The sequence below is a fragment of the Callospermophilus lateralis genome, chromosome 1, assembly GCF_048772815.1.
Source record: "Callospermophilus lateralis isolate mCalLat2 chromosome 1, mCalLat2.hap1, whole genome shotgun sequence".
NCBI lineage: Eukaryota > Metazoa > Chordata > Mammalia > Rodentia > Sciuridae > Callospermophilus > Callospermophilus lateralis.
The window spans coordinates 184,888,794-184,914,215 of NC_135305.1; the positions used below are offsets into that span (position 1 = coordinate 184,888,794).

The 25,422-nt window shown below is 36.5% G+C and overlaps 1 protein-coding gene across 1 annotated transcript in view; it reads left to right on the forward strand.

Moving 5' to 3' along the window:
* The window catches only part of Kcnh8 (potassium voltage-gated channel subfamily H member 8), a 347,812-nt gene that overhangs the window by 271,642 nt on the left and 50,748 nt on the right, over nt 1–25,422 (forward strand). Inside the window, exons 9-11 of the mRNA XM_076868474.1 lie at nt 13,710–13,909; nt 14,772–15,021; nt 17,527–17,741. Coding sequence (XP_076724589.1) covers nt 13,710–13,909; nt 14,772–15,021; nt 17,527–17,741 — 665 coding nt within the window. The remainder of the gene's footprint in view (nt 1–13,709; nt 13,910–14,771; nt 15,022–17,526; nt 17,742–25,422) is intronic.

Sequence of the window (25,422 nt, forward strand, 5' to 3'; positions counted from 1 at the left end):
ATATTATGTTTAAAGAACTTACATAAATCCACACACATAACTTAAAAAGTGCACAGAAACTTGAAAAATCACTTCAAAAGTAAGGGGTTTTTTTCAGACTTTTTGAAATATTTTTAATTTACTCTAATTAGTTATCCATGATAGCAGAATGCATTTCGATTCATTGTACACAAACGGAGCACACATTTTCATTTCTCTGGTTGTACATGATGTAGCACTGCACCATATGTGCCGTCATACATGTGCCTAGGGTAATGACATCCATCTCATTACACCATCTTTCCTACTCCCATGCCCCTTCCACTCATCCCTCCCCTTTACCCAATCAAAGTCCCTCCATTCTCCTCATGCCCCTCCCCATTATAGGTCCACATCCACTTATCAGAGAGAACATTCGGCCTTTGGTTTTTTGGCATTGGCTTACTTCACTTAGCATGATATTCTTCAACTCCCTCCATTTACCTGCAAATACCATAATTTTATTCTCTTTTAATGCTGAGTAATATTCCATCGTGTATATGTATATATGAGGTATGTACGTCCTTTGGTATATGTGGTATATGTATACCACAGTTTCTTTATCCATTCCTCTATTGAAGGGCATCTAGTTTGCTTCCACAGTTTAGCAATTGTGAATTGTGCTGCTATAAACATTGAAGTGGCTGTGTCACTGTAGTATGCTGTTTTTAAGTCTTTAGGGTATAGACTGAGGAGTGGGATATCTGGGTCAAATGGTGGCTCCATTCCAAGTTTTCTAAGGAATCTCCATACTGCTTTCCAGATTGGTTGCACCAATTTGCAGTCCTACCAGCAATGTATGAGTGTACCTTTTTCCTGACATCCTCACCAACACTTATTGTTGCTTGTATTCTTGATAACTGCTTTTGAATGTTACATGGCATATAAGAGATTTGACTTTACTGGTTAAAGCTCTCCAAATTTGTATTTAGGCTAAGAGAAATGATGCCTGCATTTTCGTATTTCCTAATATTGCCATTCTGACCCAAGTGAGATGAAATCTTAGAGTGGTTTTGATTTGCATTTCCCAAGAAATTTACAAGAAATGTTGAACATTTTTTCATGTATCTGTTGATCGATTGTATTTTGAATACATGAAGAGAAAATAAACATGAAAGGATGCTCAACATCATTCATAGACCTGCAAATTGACACCAAAATTAGACACCATTTTACCTGACCCAGAATTTTGTATTTTAAAACACTGGGAAGCCTACCTGCTTGGGAAGATACTGAACACTTTGACCTGTCCTATATTGTTGATAGGACTCTCAATTGGTACAATTATTTCATCAACATCTACCAAATCCAAACATACCTCTATTCTGAAACTCAACAATTCCACTTTTGATGGTATAGTCAATGGAAATGCATAATATATACATCAAAGGACATACACATAGATGCCTATGGAAGTATTAAAATATTAGACGCCTTAAAACATTAAGAATCTCAAACAGGAAATGCCTGGTTAATAAAAGAATGCATTGATAGGAGAATAAATGAGCAAATTGTGAGATAATTATTCAGTAGAGGACTATGTAGCTATGAGAATGAATGAACTGTGGTATCATGCAACTGCATAGATGAGTCTTACAAGCTCAATGCTCAACGGAGAAACCGACATACAAAGAAGCACATCCTCTACGATTCTGTTTACAGAAAGTTCAAACTATTGATGGAAAATTCAAATTATTGATTGTAATATGATTCATAACTCTAGTTACCTTTGGTGAGGAGAGTGGTTAGTGGCTATGAAGGGACACAAGGAAGGCCTCAGGATGCTGTTAATAACCGGGTTACTCATCCAAGGGGTGATTCTGTACCTATGTTCACTTTGAGAAATCTCACTGTGGTGTGCATTAAGTATTTGTGTAGCATTCTCTACATGTATCTTTGATACTAGTTTTACCTTATAAAATTATAATAGATGAGCTAAAAATAATACAACCATTAAGTGAGGGATGAGATGCTAAGTAATCGTGAGCTTAGTTCTTTTCTTCCATATCAGGTTGTTTTTAGAATCAACTTAACAAGGATGAGTCAAGCAATAGAAGTAAAATTATATTACCTAAAATGTAGCTATAGCCACGAGTGGACCTAGGAGAAATCATTTAAAAAGAAATTTCCTTTAAGAAGTAGGAAGAGGGTAGAGAGATGGATGTGAAGCTGAACTGTTCAATATAGCTTTTCTAAGCCACTTGCTTACAATGACAAAAATTTTTAAAATAGCATCAAGCTACAAAAGGTTTATTGTAGTTCCATAAATATTTATGGTCCACTTAAATTACGCTGACTGTATTAGATGCCTGGGAAACAAAATGACTAACACAGTATACTTTCCTTCAGGGAGATCCCACTCAATAATGGAAACAGGAATTTAAGCCGATAACATTCTTTTTCTTCTTTTCAATTTTTCCTATACTATGCACTTTGAGAAGACTACTGAAAACAGAAGATTATTTATAATTAATAAGATTATTAATAATTAATATTTTTCATAACCCCATCACCAAAAGATACCTTTCTACTCTTCTTATACATATGTAGTCCTATTTTTCTAAAATATTTTTACATATCTACACGTATCCTTTTTGAAGCCAAACAAAAATCTATTGAGAATATTTTTCCATGTCTCTAAAAGTTCCTTTGTCATACTTAGTAGCGACCGCCTATAGTCACCTCATGAGTTGGTCCCAATTGATGGAACCGTCAACTCTTCCTTGGAGTTTTGATAAAGCTTTCTAGTCCAGATGGCTCACAACTGATAATATGTCCTTTTTTTTCATTTTTCTTTTTTCTATTATTCATTTTAGTTATACATAATATTGGGTTCATTTTGACCTAAATGTATAAGCATGGCATATAATTGGCCTTAATTCAGTTCTCAGTACTATATGTTAAATTTAGATGGACATTATTGTCTGAGTGTGTAGCTCAACGGTGGAATGCTTGCCTAGCATGCTTGAGGCTTTGAGTTTGAACCCCTATACGGAAAAAAATACAAATATGTAAGTAAATATAAATACAAATAAATGGACATTATTGTCATGAAGCAGTCAAGGCTTCTTTTGAACCTACCCACCTTATCCATACTATCTTGACATAATTTTACTGGGCTCATATGAGCTATTATGTTCATAAATTCAGGCCATTCTTAAAATGTCTTACACTGCCATTTAAATTCATCATTTAGGAAATCTTTCTCACTTTGTTTCCCTTGCCATCTGCTATCCACAACCCATATACTTGTAACAAAGAATGGAAAATTCCAGGGCAAGGAGGAGATGTGACAAAGGAGGAAGACTGTTAAGTTTTACCAAATTCTGAGTTCCTGTCTCCAGAGAAAACAGCCCATATGTAGACTTCAAAGCCACTGACAAACAGTTGGCTAAAGGAATCAGCAAGGATGTTATACCCCAGAGAGCAGCATTGCCCAAATTCCAGGGAAGGAAACGGGGAAGGGAAATGAAAGAGGAACAAGAAAGTGAAAGCCAAGCTGTCCTCTGGAGGTGCTTCTTTGTATTTGAAATCTGCTTAGTTTCTTCTTAGATCTCAATTAAGTTCCTTTCAAAGACCTGATTCTGAGATGAGATTTTACAAAATGCATTTTATGCAAAACTCCTACACACATGAGCGTGCACACGCGCGCACACACACACACACACACACACCACAAAGAGCCTCCCACACACTCTCAGCAGGTCTAGCACTCAAGAATTAGATACATCAAATTTGCTAGGAATGGAGAAGAGGGATCATTTCCAAACTGACCTGGATATAGAAGTTCTTGAGTCAAACTTTCATAGCAGATGGAATAATTTGTCTCGACATTTACACATACTCTTCGCTAGGGTGCCATGAAAATCAGTGACAGAAAGGCCATAATAACTTCAGAAAATGAAAAATTATGAGAGCCAAGGTTTCCTTTCTTCCTTTAAAAAAAAAAAAACTCCTTAAATCAGCAGTAGTTTCCTATGCTGAAATGAGACTTTGAAATTATGGTGAGTCAGACATAGACAAGTACTTTCCAACAACGCTTATGAATGCTACAATTAATCCCAGTAATTCATTTTATTGATAATGTACAATTAGGATGCTAAATGATCTGAACGTATTACTTCTTTTACTTTTAGTGCTTTACACATTATAATTAAGCAAAGCAAAGTTAAAATCATACACATAATTAAGGAAACCAGTGTTAAAACAAATGAAATAAAATTGTTCTCTGTACTCAGTTTAATCTCCATGAAAAGACTATTACATACTCTTAAAAATGGTAGGGTTTCCAAACACTTAGCCCATAAGCATTTTAACAGAGCCTGCGATCGGTATTTAATTTCTTTGTCTTGAGCAGAGTCAGTTCTTTTCTTTTTTTTTTTAAATTGGTTCTTCAAAACATTACAAAGCTCTTGACATATCATATTTCATACTTTAGATTCAAGTGGGTTATGATCTCCCATTTTTACCCCATATACAGATTGCAGAATCACATCGGTTACACATCCACGTTTTTACATAATGCCATATTAGTAACTCTTGTATTCTGCTACCTTACCTATCCTCTACTATCCCCCTCCCCTTCCCGCCCATCTTCTCTCTCTATCCCATCTGCTGTAATTTAATTCTCTCCCTTGTTTCTTTTCCCTTTCCCCTCCCAACCTCTTATATGTAATTTTGTATAACAATGAGGATCTCCTTCCATTTCCATGCAATTTCCCTTTTCTCTCCCTTTCCCTCCCACCTCATGTCTCAGTTAAATGTTAATCTTTTCCTCTTGCTCTTCCTCCCTGCTCTGTTCTTAGTTGCTCTCATTATATCAAAGAAGACATTTGGCATTTGTGTTTTAGGGATTGGCCAGCTTCACTTAGCATAATCTGCTCTAATGCCATCCATTTCCCTGCAAATTCCATGATTTTGTCATTTTTAGTGCTGCGTAATACTCCATTGTGTATAAATGCCACATTTTTTTTTATCCATTCATCTATTGAAGGGCATCTGGGTTGGTTCCACAGTCTACCTATTGTGAATTGTGCTGCTATGAACATTGATGTGGCAGTATCCCTGTAGTATGCTCTTTTAAGGTCTTCAGGGAATAGTCCGAGAAGGGCAATAGCTGGGTCAAATGGTGGTTCCATTCCCAGCTTTCCCAGGAATCTCCATACTGCTTTCCAAATTGGCCGCACCAATTTGCAGTCCCACCAGCAATGTACAAGAGTACACCTTTCCCAACATCCTCACCAGCACTTGTTGTTGTTTGACTTCATAATGGCTGCCAATCTTACTGGAGTGAGATGGTATCTTAGGCTGGTTTTGATTTGCATTTCTCTGACTGCTAGAGATGGTGAGCATTTTTTCATGTACTTGTTGATTGATTGTATGTCCTCTTCTGAGAAGTGTCTGTTCAGGTCCTTGGCCCATTTGTTGATGGGGTTATTTGTTATCTTATTGTTTAATTTTTTGAGTTCTTTGTATACTCTGGATATTAGGGCTCTATCTGAAGTGTGAGGAGTGAAGATTTGTTCCCAGGATGTAGGCTCCCTATTTACTTCTTACTGATTCTCTTGCTGAGAAAAAACTTTTTAGTTTGAGTAAGTCCCATTTGTTGATTCTAGTTATTAACTCTTGTGCTATGGGCGTGCTATTAAGGAGTTTGGAACCTGACCCCACAATATGTAGATTGGAGCCAACATTTTCTTCTATCAGGTGCAGAGTCTCTCATTTGATATCAAGCTCTTTGATCCATTTTGAGTTAACTTTTGTGCATGGCGAGAGAAAGGGATTCAGTTTCATTTTGTTGCATATGGATTTCCAGTTTTCCCAGCACCATTTGTTGAAGATGCTATCCTTCCTCCATTGCATGCTTTTAGTCCCTTTATCAAATATAAGAAAGTTGTAGTTTTGTGGATTGGTCTCTGTGTCCTCTATTCTGTACCATTGGTCCACCTGCCTGTTTTGGTACCAGTACCATGCTGTTTTTGTTACTATTGCTCTGTAATATAGTTTGAAATCTGGTATCGCTATATCGCCTGATTCACACTTCCTGCTTAGAATTGCTTTTGCTATTCTGGGTCTTTTGTTTTTCCATATGAATTTCATGATTGCTTTCTCTATTTCTGCAAGAAATGCTGTTGGGATTTTGATTGGCATTGCATTGAACCTATAGAGGACTTTTGGTAATATCGCCATTTTGATGATGTTAGTTCTGCCTATCCATGAACAGGGTATATTTTTCCATCTTCTAAGGTCTTCTTCTATTTCTCTCTTTAGGATTCTGTAGTTTTCATTATATAAATCTTTCACCTCTTTTGTTAGGTTGATTCCCAAGTATTTTTTTTTTTTTTGAGGATATTGTGAATGGGGTGGTTGTCCTCATTTCCGTTTCAGAAGATTTGTCACTGATATACAGGAATGCCTTTGATTTATGCGTGTTGATTTTATATCCTGCCACTTTGCTGAATTCGTTTATTAGCTCTAGTAGTTTCTTTGTAGACCCTTTTGGGTCTGTTAGATATAGTATCATATCACCCGCAAATAGTGATAATTTAAGTTCTTATTTTCCTATTTTTATGCCTTTAGTTTCTTTTGTCTGTCTAATTGCTCTGGCTAGTATTTCGAGAACTATATTGAATAGAAGTGGCGAGAGAGGGCATCCCTGTCTTGTTCCAGATTTTAAAGGGAATGCCTTCACTTTTTCTCCATTTAGAATGATGCTAGCCTGGGGCTTAGCATATATAACTTTTACAATGTTGAGGTAAGTTCCTGTTATCCCTAGTTTTTCTAGTGTTTTGAACATAAAGGGATGCTGTACTTTGTCGAATGCTTTTTCTGAATCTATTGAGATGATCATGTGGTTCTTTTCTTTAAGTCTATTGATGTGGTGAATAACACTGATTGATTTACGTATATTGAACCAGACTTGCATCCCAGGGATGAATCCTACTTGATCATGGTGCACAATTTTTTTGATATGCTTTTGTATTCGATTCACCAGGATTTTATTGAGGATTTTTCCATCTAAGTTCATTAGAGATATTGGTCTGTAGTTTTCTTTCTTTGAAGTGTCTTTGTCTGGTTTCAGATCAGGGTGATGTTGGCCTCATAGAATGAATTTGGAAGAGCTCCTTCTTTTTCTGTTTCTTGAAATAACTTGAAAAGTATTGGTATCAATTCTTCTTTGAAGGTTTTGTAGAACTCCACTGTATATCCATCCGGTCCAGGGCTTTTCTTGGTTGGTAGTCTTTTGATGGCTTCTTCTATTTCCTCCTTTGTTATTGGTCTGTTTAAATTGTGTGTATCCTTCTGACTCAGTCTGGGCAAATCATATGACTTAAGAAATTTATCGATATCTTCACTATCTTCTATTTTATTGGAATATAGGGTTTCAAAATAATTCCTAATTATCTTCTGTATTTCTATAGTGTCCGTTGTGATATTGCCTTTTTCATCCCTTATGTTAGTAATTTGAGTTCTCTCTCTTCTTCTCTTCGTTAGCATGGCTAAGGGTCTGTCGATCTTATTTATTTTTTCGAAGAACCAACTTTTAGTTTTATCAATTTTTTCAATGGTTTTTTTTGTTGTTGTTGCTGTTGTTTCAATTTCATTGATTTCCGCTCTGATTTTAATTATTTCCTGCCTTCTACTACTTTTGCTGTTGCTTTGCTCTTCCTCTTCTAGGGTTTTGAGATGAAGTGTGAGTTCATTTATTTGTTGTTTTTTTTCTTTCTTTGAGGAATGAACTCCAGGAAATGAATTTCCCTCTTAAAACTGCTTTCATTGTGTCCCATAGATTCCGATACGTTGTGTCTGTATTTTCATTTATCTCTAAGAATTTTTTGATTTCCTCTTTTATGTCTTCTGTAACCCATTGATCATTTAGTAGCATATTGTTCATTTTCCAGGTGATGCAGGATTTTTCCTTCCTTCTTTAATCATTGATTTCCAGTTTCATTCTGTTATGATCAGATAAGGTGCATGGTATTATCTCCACACCTTTATATTTACTAAGAGTTGCCCTATGGCATAATATATGGTCTATCTTTGAGAAGGATCCATGTGCTCCTGAGAAGAACGTGTATCCACTTGATGATGGTTGATATATTCTATATATGTCAGTTAAGTCTAGGTTATTGATTGTGTTATTGAGTTCTATAGTTTCTTTATTCAGCTTTTGTCTGGAGGATCTGTCTAATGGAGAGAGCGGTGTGCTGAAGTCACCCATAATTATTGTGTTGTGGTCTATTTGACTCTTGAACTTGAGGAGAGTTTGTTTTATGAATGTTGCAGCACCATTGTTTGGTGCATACATATTGATAATTGTTATGTCTTGTTGGTGGATGGTTCCTTTTAACAGTATATAGTGTCCTTCTTTATCCCTTTTGATTAACTTAGGTTTGAAGTTGATTTTATTCGATATGAGTATGGCCACTCCTGCTTGCTTCCGAGGGCCATGTGAGTAGTATGATTTTTCCCAACCTTTCACCTTCAGCCTGTGTATGTCTTTTCCTATCATATAAGTCTCCCGAAGGCAGCATATTGTTGGATTTGGTTTTTTAATCCAGGTTACTAGCCTATGTCTCTTGATTGGTGAATTTAAGCCATTAACATTTAGGGTTACTATTGATATATGATTTGTACCTCCAGTCATGTTTATTTATTTATTTATTTTAATTTGGTTAGTTTTTCCTCTTTGGTTATTTTTCTCCCCCTTTACTGAGATACCTCCCACTGTTAGTTTTGAGTGCTGTTTTTCATTCCTCTTCTTGTAGTGTTTTGCTCAAAATGCCTTGCAGTGCTGGTTTTCTGGCTGCGAATTCTTTTAATTTTTGTTTATTGTGAAATATTTTACTTTCATTGTCAAATCTGAAGCTTAATTTTGCTGGATACAGTATTCTTGGTTGGAATCCATTATTTTTCAGCGTTTGAAATACATTGTTCCGGGATCTTCTCGCTTTCAATATCTGTGATGAAAAATTAGCCATTAACCTAATTGGTTTACCCCTGAATGTAATCTGCCTCCTTTCTCTCGTAGCTTGTAATATTCTCTCCTTGTTCTGTACATTGGATATCTTCATAATTATGTGTCTTGGAGTTGGTCTATTACGGTTTTGTATGTTTGGGGTCCTGTAGGCTTCCAGGATTTGGCAATCCATTCCATCTTTCATATCTGGGAAGTTTTCTAGGATTATTTCATTCAATAGATTGTTTATTCCTTTGGTTTAAACCTCTGCACCTTCTTCTAACCCAATGACTCTCAAGTTTGGTTTTTTTAATGACATCCCATATCTCTTGGATGGATTGCTCGTGATTTCTTAGGATCCTTTCTGTGTTGACTATATTCATTTCAAGTTGATAAACTTTGTCTTCATTATCTGATGTTCTGACTTCTATTTGATCTAGTCTATTTGTAATATTCTCGTTTGAGTTTTTAATTTGGTTTATGGTTTCCTGCATTTCTTGGATTACTGTTTGATTTTTTTTAAGATCTCTATCTCCTGGTATAGCTCATTCTTTGCCATTTGAATTTGCTTATGTAATTTGTTTTCAAAGTATACTTTCATTGTTTGGACTTGCTGTCTAAAGTCTTCTCTAAGATTCCGTTCCATCTGAGTTCGGTATGCCTTGAGTTCTTTCTCTGTCCATTTTTCTGATGTCTCTAGGTTCTCCTGTGAATTTAAGTTGTCCTGCATTTTTTGTAATCCTTTTTTCCTTTGTTTTTTCATGGTGCTCACATTACTTTTCAACTCTGTTTGACTGCTGTGTTTCTTTTTCTTCTTTAAATTTGTTTTGGTTTTTATAGTACCAATATCTCTCCTTTGTGTTGGGAGACAATGTTTAGAGATGTTGGATTTAATTGTGATTTAAGGTAAATTCATTAGTTTCATTAAAGGCCTACAGATTTTGATGGCATATAGAGAATTGAGGTTTGAACTTAGGATTTTATGTTGAGGTCGGGCGATTTGATGGTATGGAGGTTAGTATATATTAGCTTCTTTGGGGGGTTGCTCAAATGCAGGCGGATATTAACAAGAGAATAGACAGGAGTACTTGGGGGTAGTTAAGGGCTTAGGCGGACTATAGACTGATTCGCAGTATTCATCTATTTGCATTTAGGAAGTTGTACGTAATCTGGGTGGTCATGCTTAAGAGGAAAGATGAGGAAAAGGTAAGGAAGCAAACCAAGAAAGAGAGAGGGAGAGAGGAAAGAAAAAGAATAGAAAAGAAAAAGAAATGATAATAAAAAATAATAAAATGCAGTAAAATAAAAATTACAATAAAAAATATAATTTAAAAAAATTAAAATTAAAAAAAGAAAGAAAAAAAGGGGGCACTGTTAGGCTTCTATTTTCTTCGCTTCCAGTAGGTGGTGCTGTGCCTTCTGGGCCAAGAGTTTGACCTCCGGCTGTAGGAAACAATCCGTGTGGGGCCGCTCCCTCTTTCCCCCCCCCTGGTGTCTCTCAAAACATGTTAGATTAGTTTTTTTCCTGATCTCTAGTCATCTCGCTTCTCCTGCCAGCCAGGCCTTTCCCAGTGTGATACCTCTCTGCAGTTCAAGCTACACTCTGGGCCTGCGGTTTCCTGAATGTGTAACGCGGCTATTGGGAACCGGCCCCTATTGTTTTGATTCCCTCCGCTAGCCCCTCCTCCGAGAGCTGGCGAGACCTTTTTCGTTTTCCCCACTGGTGGGAGCGGGGAGTTGGAGGTCAGGTGCCTTTACCTTTCCCCCACGCCTCTATTTATGCTCACTCTGTTAATCACGCCCCTGGAAAGCCTTGGAAAGATTTTATGCGTTTTCCCCGCTGTATGGGAGATGGGCTAAATGACACACACCTGTTCTATCGCTGAACGTGCTGCACTCTGTCGAAAACTGGCGGTGGTGACGTCAGCTCTCCAAGATGGTGGCCGCTGGCATCCTCCGTGGGCTGTCCGGTGTGGAGGACAGAACTGGACTGCTTCCTTCCCCGTCTCAAACCCAGAACTCAGCCCGGAGCACAGTGAGGGCACAGCCGGCAGAACCCCACAGAATCTGCAGCACCATTCCTCTGCATTGCTGGCTCGCCATTTCTAGGCACTCCATTTCCCGGTGCGCTGCAGTCTCTAGCAGCGGGGCAGCCGCCGAACAAACAGCCTGAATCTCCGGGCACACGGTTCACTCACGGTTGAGCCCCAGTAACCGATCCTCGGGTAATGGAAATCCTTCCTCTAGGTTTCGGTGCACCCCAATTTTGCTGGAAATTCCTAACAAGATAGCTTTTGGCCATTCTAACTTGTTATTCACCTGCACAGTTATGCGGTACACAGGAGTGATGCACTCTATTCGCCGCCATCTTCTCCTCTCGTCAGTTCTTTTCTTTAGTGAGTGTTTATCATAAATAGAGATCTTCTCTTCCAAATAAAATATTTAAGCATCGGAACTGTTGTGCCTGTAAAACCATACAGAAGAATGAAACTCTATTTAGAATCCACAAAGAACCATGCAGCCTTAAGTTGTTAAGAGATGCACATTTTCTTTGGAATGTTTTTGACCCATTGGGAGACATTTCAATTTTGAACATTTAGGGAAAATACATTCTTACATGAATTTGCATGTAGCAGACAGCTGCCAAATATTTCTTGAATTCCTTTCATCAAGAAGAGATTTCCACCAAGAGCCACTCTTAACTATGTAAGACATTTAAGGAAAATCTTAAACCCAAGTACATTTCCCCGAATCTTATTCCATTGAGCATGCTGAAAATTCATGATACCTTTTCAGACTTTCAGAAGAAAAAATCAATATAAATTGAACAACCATTGTTTTCCACACACGTACTGTGTGTATATATGTATATACACACATATTTAAAGAGTATACACACATACACACAGGTTTGTGTACTCTTTATATCTTAAAAGAGCCATATGAGAAACATGTACCCATTTAACATATAAAGGAAATAAGTCCATGTAAAGAAATTATGAAACTTAACAATTTTACACAGTCAGGAAGAGGGAAAGTCAGAATTCAAATCTAGGCCCGTCTGATTCCGAAGTCCATATTCACTTTGCCAGAATATGTTGTCTTCTGTGTATAGACCCAAAACTTAACAATATTTTAGTAACTTTTCCCAAATACTGAGTTCTTGTTATTAAAGATTAATTTTTCTAGACATGGTGACAAATATTCCACAGAGAAACTATAATATACCTGGTAGAGGATTTTAACCTGGTGAAGGACTTTAATTCCAGTGTTAGATTAAAATGAAATTAGTATGCTAGTGATTGTTAATTTCTGGTATATGTAGAGGAAAAAAAGAACTTGAGCCAGGATGCATTGAAATATTCAGGAGGATCGATGTAATAACAGACTGACACATTTGCACTAATATATTTACTTTGGTACTGAGAAAATTTTAACGTAGCTCCTTGGACATTGATATTTATACACTGGGATATTTTGCTAGATCCTAATGGATAAAACTTTAGAATTTCAGTCCTTTCTTTTTTTAACCAAAAACTGCCGAAATAGATGATTAGTTATTAATTCTTTCCCAAGGCTAAAATCTGAGTATCACCTAGAATGATGTGCCCATAAATATAGTTTCGCCTGGCTCTCCACGTTCCTTTAGCTTCAGAGGCATAGGTAAATCCAAGCTGCTTGGGTTATCTGCTGGCATTGTACAGGTCATTCCAGTTCCATTTCTGCTAATGACTGTGGAGTGCAAAGTCCTGTCCTCTCTTCTGAGCTTCATGTTCCTCATTATTCCCCAAATAGGCAGTTCCTGGAAAATGAGGTCCATCCTCTCATTCCACCTTTCTCCAAAAGAAATTCCTATTCTGCCCCCATCCTCCCTTGAATTCTGGTCAACAAAGACCTCCCTCTCATTTCACTCTGGTGGTAGTTTTGAGAAAATAGTGTTAAATACTATCTGACTGGCAAACCTTGCGGGAACAGGACTCCTGCATCTATGTATTGTGCTGTTTCTTCTGCATCACCACACATAAAATTTGTGTCTTGAATTGTCTGAAATTTTTCTGCTATTTCACTTAAAATCAAAGTCAATGCAAAACTGAGGTGTGGTTGAGGACTGGAGCCACACTCAGCTTCAGACTGTTCGAGAAATCCCCATTCACGTTTCTAATAGCATCCTCAATCTTTGCAGAAATATAAATATATCATATTCTAAAACTAATTTTTTGAATGGTGAACCTCAGGGAGGTGAGACTAAAATTTCCACAAAGGCTTGCTGGTTAAAAAAGATTGATTTTTAAATGTATGTTATATATTAAAAATAATTGTTAAGCTATAAGTTTATAACATTGCATCAAACTATTAAAGCTAATTTGTTATAAGTATTAAACTACATATAACTCTATATATAACTATTAAAATAATATCTCTGTGAATAGAGTTCAAAATAAAAATTTGTCATAACCAAAAATGGCAGCTAACATATTGAGTATGTCAAAGGAGCCTATTTTATATATTGCTGTATATTCTGATCTTTTTACTCTAATCAAATCATGGCCACTTCAGGATGCACACTGTGATAAAGTGGTTGCACCAAAATGCCTGTACCAAAATAGTTGTGTCAACATGGCCACATAAGCATGCTTCGCTTTGATCCCAGATACATAGACTGTAAATTTATGCTTCAAGGATGGGCCCTCTATCTCATTTCTCACTCCTCACATGCCATGTTGTTCTCCAGCCTTGATGCATGCCTTGGTGTTTGGGAATGTGACAGCAATCATACAGAGGATGTATTCCCGATGGTCTCTCTATCACACCAGAACTAAGGACCTGAAGGACTTCATCCGTGTTCACCACCTGCCCCAACAGCTCAAGCAGAGAATGCTCGAGTATTTTCAAACCACCTGGTCAGTCAACAACGGAATAGATTCAAATGAGGTAATGTGCACTTCTCATGTTGACATTTTCAGGCAGAAAACACATATTCTAAGGTAAAAAAGGAAGATGCTGTAATGTACGTAGCAGAAGTGACAAACACACCTAGCAACTTCTTTATCTCTTTATTTTGTTCATCACTCATGAAACTCCATCCACTTCTTCTATCTGCTTTGGTTTACAAATTCACAGTGCCACTTTGGACTGATCTGTATTTTATATTAATAAGCCATTTTGGTTGGTCAAATGATTTATTTTTCCTTTTTTAAAGGAACCAATTCTTATGAGAGCATAATGGTGTAATGTTGGGCAATTAGATTAGTCAAGCTAAAGCAACTGTCAGAATAAAAAAAATAACAAAATCCAACATAGCTGTTATCTGTAGACTTCCAGAAATAACATAGACTACCACTGGGGAAAAAGGTATTATAAAACAGGCAACCATTTCACCAACCCACCAACCAAACCAACACATTAAGGGGTAATACTTTGGTTTATCCTTTCTTAATGTGATTATGACACCAGAGAAAACACCCGCAGGTCCAAACTCCATCTTTTCTGCCATGAATAGGAATCTCTGGGAGACACAAGTCACAACGAGTTACATGTTAGTTATATGTTTCCCTAACGGGGTCTTTTATTAATTTGTGCTATTTCTCCAGACTTATTATGCACTCATTATTCAGTAGCAAACCGTGAAGGGTCATGGTCACTGAAAAATCTCTCCAGGATCATACATGCATAGATTTCCTCTTCTGAACTCTGGTTAACCAATCAGTAAGAAGAACATCCCTCTTGTATTTTAAGGTACATCTGTCAGACTTCACTTAGCCAAATTGATTTCCTCCTCCATCTTCTCTGACAGCTTCTGAAAGACTTTCCAGATGAGCTGCGTTCTGACATCACTATGCACTTGAACAAGGAAATCTTGCAGCTGTCCCTGTTTGAATGTGCCAGCCGGGGCTGCCTCAGGTCTCTGTCTCTACACATCAAGACCTCCTTCTGTGCTCCAGGGGAGTATCTGCTGCGCCAAGGGGATGCATTGCAGGCCATCTACTTTGTGTGCTCGGGCTCCATGGAGGTTCTTAAAGACAGCATGGTGCTGGCTATTCTTGGTAGGTCTGAGCTGAAAACCTTCTCTGCAGTTTTACTCTGCAGCATGAATTAAGAAGATGAAACTGGGGAAAGTCTGCTAGTGAGAGTAGAAAAAACACAGGTGAATATATGGACTCGGGATTATTCTCTGTATGGGTTTAATTTAGCTAAGTGTTATATACACTGGTTAATTCTTATAAAACACTCCAGTGGTAAAAAATGTTAACCTCATTTTATGGATAAATAAATACAACTTAGTTAACTTATCCAAATCATATAGTAATAAAATAAATTCAGTACTTTCTGATTCCTAAAGAAATATATATATATTTAATAGACCTTTTTTTATTTATATGCGATGCTGAGAATTGAACCCAGTGCCTCACACATGCCAGGCAAGTGTGCTAACACTGGAGAATCAATTCAGAGAGCACAAAAATTAAGTTTTATCTGTGCTAGAAATAAAGCAAAAAAGGATTATACTTCAAGAATAAACTCTCATTGCAGTCATTAACCTAATACTGTCAAGGTGACTATAGGCTCTTTTTAGTTTCTCACAGAACTAAAAAAGAACTAAAGAGATAAAACTAAAACTCAGAAGATAATTGTGAAAATTTTGTGCCCGTGAAGTTGACTGCAAATATTAAGACATAATTAGTCTTTGTTGAAATATAAAGGGCTGCTGAAAAGAGGGTGGCATGTAGGGTTAATGTAGAAAATTTTCTTTCACAATTTTATGCAAACTCCCTTTAAAATCTACTCTCCTTTGTTTGTTCAGTTATTCTACTTATTGTGGGCCTATAAGTGAATCAGACACTGTTCTGAACCCTGATAATATAGCAGAAAAGAAAATGGCCAAAATCCTTGCCCTTGTAGAAACTAAACTCAAGCAAAAGGACATGATAGAATAGACCGAGATGGTAGCAGGGATGGTGAGTGGCAGGTGAATTCGGGATATATTTTAAACACCAATATAATAAACCAAGGCTTAGTATTTGCATTACTAAAAAGGGACTAATGCAGTACTTTCTGTTTATTCTAGTTTTCCAACAGCCTAATATTTACAAACAACCACTTGCAAAATATTTTCACACATGGGATCTCATGTAAGCCTCCACAGCACTGAAAGGAAGATCACAGAGGCCTTTTCTCTGTCTTTCTAAGACCAAAGCTAACCTACATCTTGACTCTATGACCACGGCCTCCTCCTTGTGTAAACAATACTTACTAGTCTATGTAATTGTAGACCTGCTATCACTGGATTCTAGCTAGGAAACTTCAAGACAATTGCCATTTGGGAGAAAGAAGATAACTAATATTTATTGAATCTCTAATATAAGCTGAATTTTTCATGTACATAACCCAATTTAAATTCTGCAAGCTTATTGGGTTGGTGTTATAGTCTGAATGTTAGGGGTCCTCCTAAATTTCATGTCAAGATGCCATCATTAATATCATGGTTCTAGGAGGCAGGGCCCTTGAGTGTTGTTTAGATCACCAGGACAGAGACTTCATGAATGCAATTAGTGTCCTAATTAAAAAGGCCCCAAAGAGCTGCCTTGCCCTTCTGCCATGGGAAGACGCATGAGAAGGCACCATCTAAGAATCAGAAAGTGGGATCTTAGTAGACACTGGTAGGCAGAGAGGTACTGATGGGTGTGGGGTGGGGCACAGGTCACTTGTTTTTATTTATTCACTTTATATTTTGATAAAGAAAATGAGGCTTTTATACTGTCACAAAATATTAGAATTGTATGCTGTATTTTGTATATTTTATGTGACAGATTTATCATTCATAATGTTCAATAGTTATTTCTTCTTCCCAATTGTGAGAAAACTGGTACAGAGTTCTTTCTCCCACATCACCCTCTGGTGTTGTAGAAATAACCAGAAGTGATTAAAAGAACTTGAATACGTTCAAAAGCTGAAGATCATGCTTCCATTATTGTCCAAAGTACTAGAATCAAAATAATTCACATACCTCTTGATGGTCTTACCTTAGAAGCACAGAGCCATTTTCCCACTTAGAAAAATCTGAGCCATTATTATTTCCCTGGAAACATTAGAGAAGCTGTGGACTGTGACAAAAAAAGGAAAGAAAAAGATATAGGTGTGTGTGTGTGTGTGTGTGTGTGTGTGTGTGTGAACTGATTTGTCTAAAGCCATTTGACAAATCCTGCAAGAGACCTCTGGTACCATCTATGACCTGCAATTCTGAACTCTCCGTCCTTCAGCCATTATCCCTGGACCAGTGTCCAATACCAGAAACAGTTTTGCCCACCAGAGTCATTGTACAACATTTGAAAATACTTTGGGTTATCAAAATGAGGGATCAGGGTGAGCCTCAATCTCACCCCTGCCTGAAATAGTCTTCTCCTTTCTTTAGTGTGATCTGAGATATATGAAGCCTGTAAATCAAATGAAGTTCTCATTCCTAAGCTCCAGTTTGCTTGCTTTTCTTGACAATGATATCTCTCTCTCTCTCTCTCTCTCTCTCTCTCTCTCTCTCTCTCTCTCATTTCTAGGGAAAGGAGACTTAATTGGAGCAAATCTATCAATTAAGGACCAAGTGATAAAAACTAATGCAGATGTGAAGGCTTTAACCTACTGTGATCTTCAGTGTATCATCCTCAAAGGACTCTTTGAAGTGCTAGACCTTTATCCAGAATACGCTCACAAATTCGTGGAAGACATTCAGCATGACCTCACATACAACCTTCGAGAAGGGCATGAAAGTGATGTAAGTCTCATTTTTAATTAGTGCTGAGCCCTAACAACACATGTCCTGGAAATCATTTAAACTGCAAAGGCAAATGGTTATAACCTCACTTTAAAAAGACTTTGATATAAAAATTTACTCAGTCAGTCATTGAATAATTAAACAATTAGCTAGAAGCCCAAACTGGAGTTCATTTCCAGCACTCTAGGAAAATATTATTTATAGGTGACTTCTCTAAACTTAGTTTGGTTCTTGTATAATTTCATGTGCATAAAACTAGAATCATTTTCAATGATGTATAACATTTATCTAGAGATGTGTGATTTCTCCAGAATTTAAAGATTTCCAGATAAAATATATGGCTTAGAGTCTGCTGTGTTTACAATTGCTCACTACACCAATTGTTTGGCATGGATTTTGCTTAAAACTAATCTTTTTGTTAGAACAGTACCCAAAACAATCTATCTTAAAAACACTAAATATGCATAAAAGGATTCAAGCCCAAGATTGTTAGATTGAAAGCATAATGAACATTTTATGCAATTATATATTTGCTACATGTTTCAGTTTATACTAACAGCTTTCCTGTCAAAATATGTACTATACTCCATTCTGTGATTAAGCTGATCGTGAACATGACTTCATTAGATGTGTCAGACACAAAGGATTTAATAGGAATGATTGTTGAAAGGCAAGCCAGAGCATGCAGAGCATCGTGTAACAACAATAGCCTTGTCCCAGATATTTGTAATACCCAAGTTAGGGGATTAGGAAGTTGTGGTTTTCACTAACCTATATTGCATGGACATTTTTACTAATCATTAACATTCTGCATTATGAAAGGTATAAAGAAAATCCCAGGTTGTGTATTTTTTCATCTTCGTTGGTGGTATAACATTAGATAGATGAAAATGATATTTCATTCTGAAGTCCATAATTACCAGTTTTGCATGTGCTTCTTACTGCTAGTGATAGCAAACAGCAGAGGAGATATCATTGGCCATCCAGGATACTTTAGGCTCTCTAACTATAGAAAGAATCTTATTAGTTGCTTAAAACAAATCTTTAAGGTAAGTCTCAGTCTATTTCTATGGTAGGGAAAAAACTGAGATTCAGAGTGGTCTATAATCACACAAACTGGGTGGGTGGGAGAGTTTGAGCATGGGTATCAGATTCATAACCTATACTCTTTCTGTTAAATATGGTGTCTCTTCTTGAAGCTACTTTCATGTATTTCATTCAATCGAGGGAATTTCAAAACTACATGTGTCTTTTGTGCTCTTCATGAAAGCATAAAATGACAACAATTTTTGAAGATCGAAGGTAAGTTAGGGGGTGGAAGCAATCAGTTAAGGAGGAAGAAATGAAAAAAGCCAATATTTCCTGCATTGAAAAATGGAAAATATTGGGTCCCAACTTCTATTTTCTTTCCATTTGACTGTTATATTTTAATAATCCTTATCTTTTATTATTATTGTTTATGGTATACAACATGATGTTTTAAAATATGTATACACTATGGAAAGGATAAGTCAAGCTAATTTACATAGGCATCTCCTGAAATATTTAATGTTTTATGGTGAGAACATTTAAAATATACTGTCTTAGCAATTTCCAAGTGTACAATACATCATTATTAACTAAGCTGTCCTCCCAGTTCATCTATGTTGTCACAAATAATAGAATTTCCTTCTTTTTAAAGGGCAAATGATATTCCAGTGTGAATACATGTTTGTTTTCTTTTTCCATTCATCCATTATGGACATTTAGGTTGATTCTATATCTGGGTTATTGTGAATAATGCTACTATGAAAGTGCATATATCTCTTATAGATAATGATTTCATTTCCTTTGGATACATAACCAGTAGTGGAATTGATGTATCATATAATAGATCCGTGTTTAATGTTTCGAGGAACCACCATCTCTTTTCCATGGTGGCTCTACTAAAGTACATTCCCACCAATAATGTGCGTAGGTTCCCTCGTCTTCACACCCTTGCTAATAATTATCTTTTCTCTTTTTGAAAATGACCATTCTAAATAGGTGAGAGATGATATCTCATTGTGGTTTTATTTTGCATTTCCCTGATGATTAGAAATGTTGAATCCCTTTAGTATGTCTCAGGATATATCTCCTCAGGTCCTTTGCCCATTTTTAAATCACGCTATATGTTTTCTTCCTGTTGAGTGTTTTGAGTCCCTTATGTGCTTTTAATATTAACCCTTACCAGATGTATGGTTTATTCTATATATAGTCTCTTCACTCTGATGATAGTTTTGTTCTGAAGAACTTTTTAATTTGATGGAATCTAATTTTTCTTTTCTTGATTTTGTTTCTTATACTTTTGGAGTAACCTTAAAAAAAAAAATCATTGCCCAGATCAAAGTCATGGAGTTATTCTTTTGTTTTTCTTTTAGAGTTTTACACTTTCATGTCCTACATTTCAGTCTTTTACCCATTTTGCGTTGATTTTTTTTATATGATGTGACATAAGGATCTAATTTCATTCTTCACATGTGGATAAGGGAGCTTTATCATTGAGAAGTATTTTGTCCTGTTTTCTATTTGCTAGAATATTCATCATAGTAGTTTTAAATGCTTGTGAGTTTAACTCCAATACATGAACCACCTATGTCTTTCCGTTCTTTTTCTCCTTCTCCATCCTCCTCCTCCCCTTTCCCTTTGTTCTCCCTGTCATTTGACCCTTTTTTTTTAAAGCAAGTATCATACAGTTGTTGCTTATGGAAAATGGTTCATGTAATTTTCCTCTAAATAGAATACAATTTTCTCTGGGCAGGCAGATCACTTTTATCTTGTCCATTGTTCCTCTTAGGCTTTGTTAGGTTGTTCTCTTTTGTTTTCCTTAGTCCTGAAGTGTGGCCTGTATTCCTACAGCAGTTTTTTGGGGGGTTTCTCCTAAAACTCTAGTATGCTTACCAAAGCCCCTCCTGTTTGGCAGGGCTTAGACTCCAGTCTGCTTAGCACCACATGGCTGTTCTGCAATTCAGCCTCCCAACTGCTATTTCACCTATGCCTAAGGTGTACCACCCCCTGAGTGGTCAGGTCAGAAGTTGGCTAATGCCTCAAGGGGAACACAGATGCAGTTACCTCTTTCCTGGGATGGTACTCCTCAAATCCCATATGGTTTGTTTCACCCAAACTTCATCCTCTTGCTCCTTACCCAGGAAGACTGTCCCTTCCTGGTTTTCTCTACTCTCTCCAACCAATGAAATAGCAAATGCCCTCAGAAAAATGCCTAGCTAATTATGAAACACACTAGTATTTCTGTTTCCTCAGGCATCACAGCCGTTCAAGTCTTACCTCAGTTGATTGCTCTCAATGCCTTCAAGGAATTATTTCACATATTTTGTCCAGCTTTATAATTACTTTTAACTGAAGGGTTAGTTCAATAAAATCTACTCATTATGGCTGGAACCAAACGTATTGTGTCTTTTTACAGAGGGGGCTCCTTACAAGCTGCATTTTTAAGGGCACGTGGGAACTGAAGCTTACTTTTGGAAAGTATTCTTTTATATTTCTGATCTGTTGTTTCTCAAAACTTACGTATTTTATTCTCCAAAATCTTTGGAGATACTAAATACTGTACCTTCTGAAGGCATGGGAAGTTTGAACTACTCTCCCTCATAACTCAATACATTTGAGGAAAGGTCTTGTGCTCTCCTTAAGCATACTCATCGTTTGAGGGGAAGTTATGTTCTGATGTATACCTGTGGTTATGGATTCCTGCTCTCGGCTCTACAACTCTGCTCTAATAGCAGACCAGATGTGAAACCGAGCCCCCTCCCTTCCATGTACACAAACAAAAATATACGGTCATGCTGGATTTTCTGGTAGATGGAAGCATTGATGGAAAGTTGATCATGGGTGTTAGAAGAAGGAGCATTTGCATATTGCAGATGCAAGTGACATAAGTGTAACTTATCTATATATCCTTATTCTTAAAGATCATGTAACCAATCATGTCTTCAGCATTTACTATTTGAAAGGAAAGTGACTGCAACACTTGGAGCGACCAAGAGATCTTTTTGCAGCAGTGCAACAGAGGAGAAAAGAGAGAAAGAGAAAGAGAGACAGAGAGAGAGAGAGAGAGAGAGAGAGAGAGAGGAGAGCATGCACGCAAGGGAGACAGAGAGATCAAGAGAGACAGAGCAAGAGAACAAGAGAGCAAGAGAGCAAGAGAGAGGGGCCCAGCAGGAGGGAGTTTTTATAGCCCAAATCTAACAGGGGCCTCTGGTCTGCAAGCAGCCTTGTTGGCACAAGGGGGGGTTGAGTGTTCAGCTTTGACGCAAACAGATGATAAAGGACCAGACAGAGTGGGGTTTGAGTGCGTGGGCCATCCTGCAGCTAACATTTGCTCAGCCTGCCCTGCAGATAACATAGTTCAGCCTGTTCTGTACCCAACACTATTGATTTCACTTCTCTCATCTTGTATAATCTATTCTCCCTCTTAGCCTTATTACTTCTGACATGTATTAAAATAACTCTCCCTTTGGATACTCTATGCCTAATTTTGCCCTCTAGATATCACCTATTATCCCAAATAGCTTATAGACTATCAGATGACATAGATACTTCCCAGAATATCTAGATAAAGAGAAGACTAACAGTCAACCCATTCTGGAATAAAATAAAGGCCAAAAAGCAGTTTAGGAAGTAGCCAAAATTTAGAAGGGATGTGTATGTAGCAATAAGATTATGACTCCTAGAACTGTGATAAATTGTATAATTTTAGATTGACAGTGTATTACATTCTCATAGGAAAACAAATGAAAATGTATAAAATATTTTTAAGTACGTTGAAAAGGATAGTTAGGACTGTTTTGACCTCATGCTAATTATCCATTTTATGCAATCAGTGTGTTTTCTATATTCGCCCTTATTTATAACTCCTGGATGGCCCCAATAATGACATCAATTAATTTAGCTATTTCTGTTTATGCAGATTATGAGAAATTTGCTTCACTGCTTCTTATGGTGAACTCTGTAAAATTGATTTTGGCATAAACTCATCTGTTGTGAAATCTAGTTTTTTAACATAAGTAACTTTAATTTTTTTGATGAACAAATTTAAGTGATTGGAAAGTATTCAAAATATCTGCTTTTAAAAAAAATGGGTAATTTTTTTGCATTGAATATTAGAGATTGATATGATTGTGTATAAATATCTTAGGTGCTATTGTAGGTGCTGATTTGTTATTGATAGTGTTGGGGTTGTGGAACAATAAATGTCAATATTGTTGAGAAAAAAAGATGAATCTAGTTTTACCTTACTGAAAGGATTCTAAATAACAAAATTTATTAGAATTTTTAATGTGTTGATCACTTTTCTACAAATTTGTACTACTGACATATAAGCATAAAAAAAAATAAAATCTCCTTATTTTGTTCCCCTCTTCTTTAAAAAGGGAAGGGATATTTTACCCATTGTCCTGAGATTCAGTGGCCTCCAGTGAAGGTCTCTTTACTCCTGTGTCCAATAAATATGAGAGGTTATAACAATGTTCAGAGTCCCTGAAGCAGAGACAAGGGAGGGTAACCCACTTGCAGCATGTTCTCTCTTTTGATATATTTGGTGGATGGCCCACAGTACTGTCTCATAGCTGCTTGAAACCTGAACATTTATTGTAATATTTCAATCCTCCCCACTCTCCCCATCTCAAGAACCATGTTTATGGGGTGTGGTTACAAAACTTAATACTTCATAGTCCTGACACTCAAATGCAATAAATACATATATAATGATAATATATTATAATAATAATATATAATAATAAAAGTTTCAGAGTAGTCACATGCATCAAGTTAACACAAATATAAATAAACATACTTGACAAAGTTATGCATAAAGTTAATGAAAGAAGGGAATAATATGCCTATAATATCTAAATCTACAGGGATGGATCAACAAATAAAAAGTAGCATCACTGTTAAAAAATATGCAAAAGATATGAGCAAGCAATTATAGGTGAGGAAGCCCAAAAGATCAAAAGTCCATGAAAACATGCTCAAAACAGTAGAAATATGAAAATTAAAATTATAACAACCACAGAATAATTTTTAAATGTTTAGTAACAAATATTAGGAAGGAAGTTAATAAAACCGGATAGGAGCCCTTAAACTAATGTTGGTATATACATGTATAGTGCAGTGCACCCATTTTGCAGAGAAATTCAGCACTCCTTAGTTCCTTTAAGTATATAGATAAGCCTTTGGCTTGTTAGTTCTATTGTAGATATGCATCCAAAATTTTTTCATATAAGCCCATAAATGGAGTTGCAGAGGTCCATTCAGTATACCTGTATTTGCTGTGGACAGGAATTAGAAGCATCCTGGGAGTCTATCACTCAAAAAGTAGGTTCATAAAATGTAGTGCCTCCACACCATAGATTTCTATGCAGTGGTGAGTACAAGTCGGGTGGTTAGACACATAGCATTATAAGTCAGTATGCAAACTGTAGTATTTATTGACAAGACAAGAAACAGAATGAGATAGGAAGCAATAAGATTTATATAAATTAAAATGAACCCAAATAAGTCAGGGTGCATTTTGAAGTTAACTATAAATTGAACTGCCAAGGGAAGAGAATAATTTAAACAATCTTGAAGAAAAACAAAGTTGGAGGATTATGCTACCAGATATCAAGATATCTTAAACTTACAGTAACTAAGCCAATGGGGTATTCATACAAGGGTATGCAATCAGTGGAACAGGCTCTACAAACAGGTTTACTCTTAATGGCCCTTTATTTATCACAAGTTATAACTACAAGGAAAAGTATAATCTAGACTATCCATAAGTGGTGTTGGATCAATTTAAAATCCATGTGGAAGAAAATAAATCTTGACTTTTACCTCAGTCCCGCTGCAACTCAATTCTAGGTGAATCATGGACCTAAATATAAGAGAAGAAACAACATTACTCAAAGAAAACATTGAAGAATATTATTATGACCTTGTAGTAAGCTAAGGGTTCTTGAAGAACATATGACATCGATAACAATAAATGATTTATAAATGTGTTAAATTAAGAACTTCTATTCATCAAAAGTCAAGCAACAGAGTTGGAAAAGATATTTGAATTTACATATGTCTAAAAAACACAGGGTATCCAGAATGTGTTCACAACTCCTAAAAATAAGTAAGAAAAAGATAAGATAACCCAATTTTTTAATTGGACAAAACACTTGAACAAGCAGTTCACACCAAAATATTTCCAGATGGCCAATAAATTTTGGTCCTTTCTTTCTTATGAATCTCCTTCTTCCCCAGTCTTTTATCTAAGTTAGTAAATGGCACCATCATCCACCCCATTTCTGGTTTCCTTGTGATAAGAATGAAAAAGAATCATTATATCAAGATTGATCATATTGGCTAAGTGATTAGAACTGGCAAAAAATCGTAGCCAGGATGCTGGAGTGATGAAAAGGAAATGTAAATAGACAGTTCAGAGAAGTCTAAAGGCTTTACTCAGATTTTCTTATCTTTTTTGTTCTTGTTTTTTTTATATTCCAGTAATGCTAAAGAAAATAAATTATATTTGTTAATTTACTTTATTCAAAATTGACATATCAGCCACTGATCTGGGCTTGTAAAATGGGAAGATAAATGAAATGCTGACTCTGCTCTCTGAGGCACAGGCAAGTGCAGAAGATGGCTAAGTAAAGAGATGTTTCAGAGC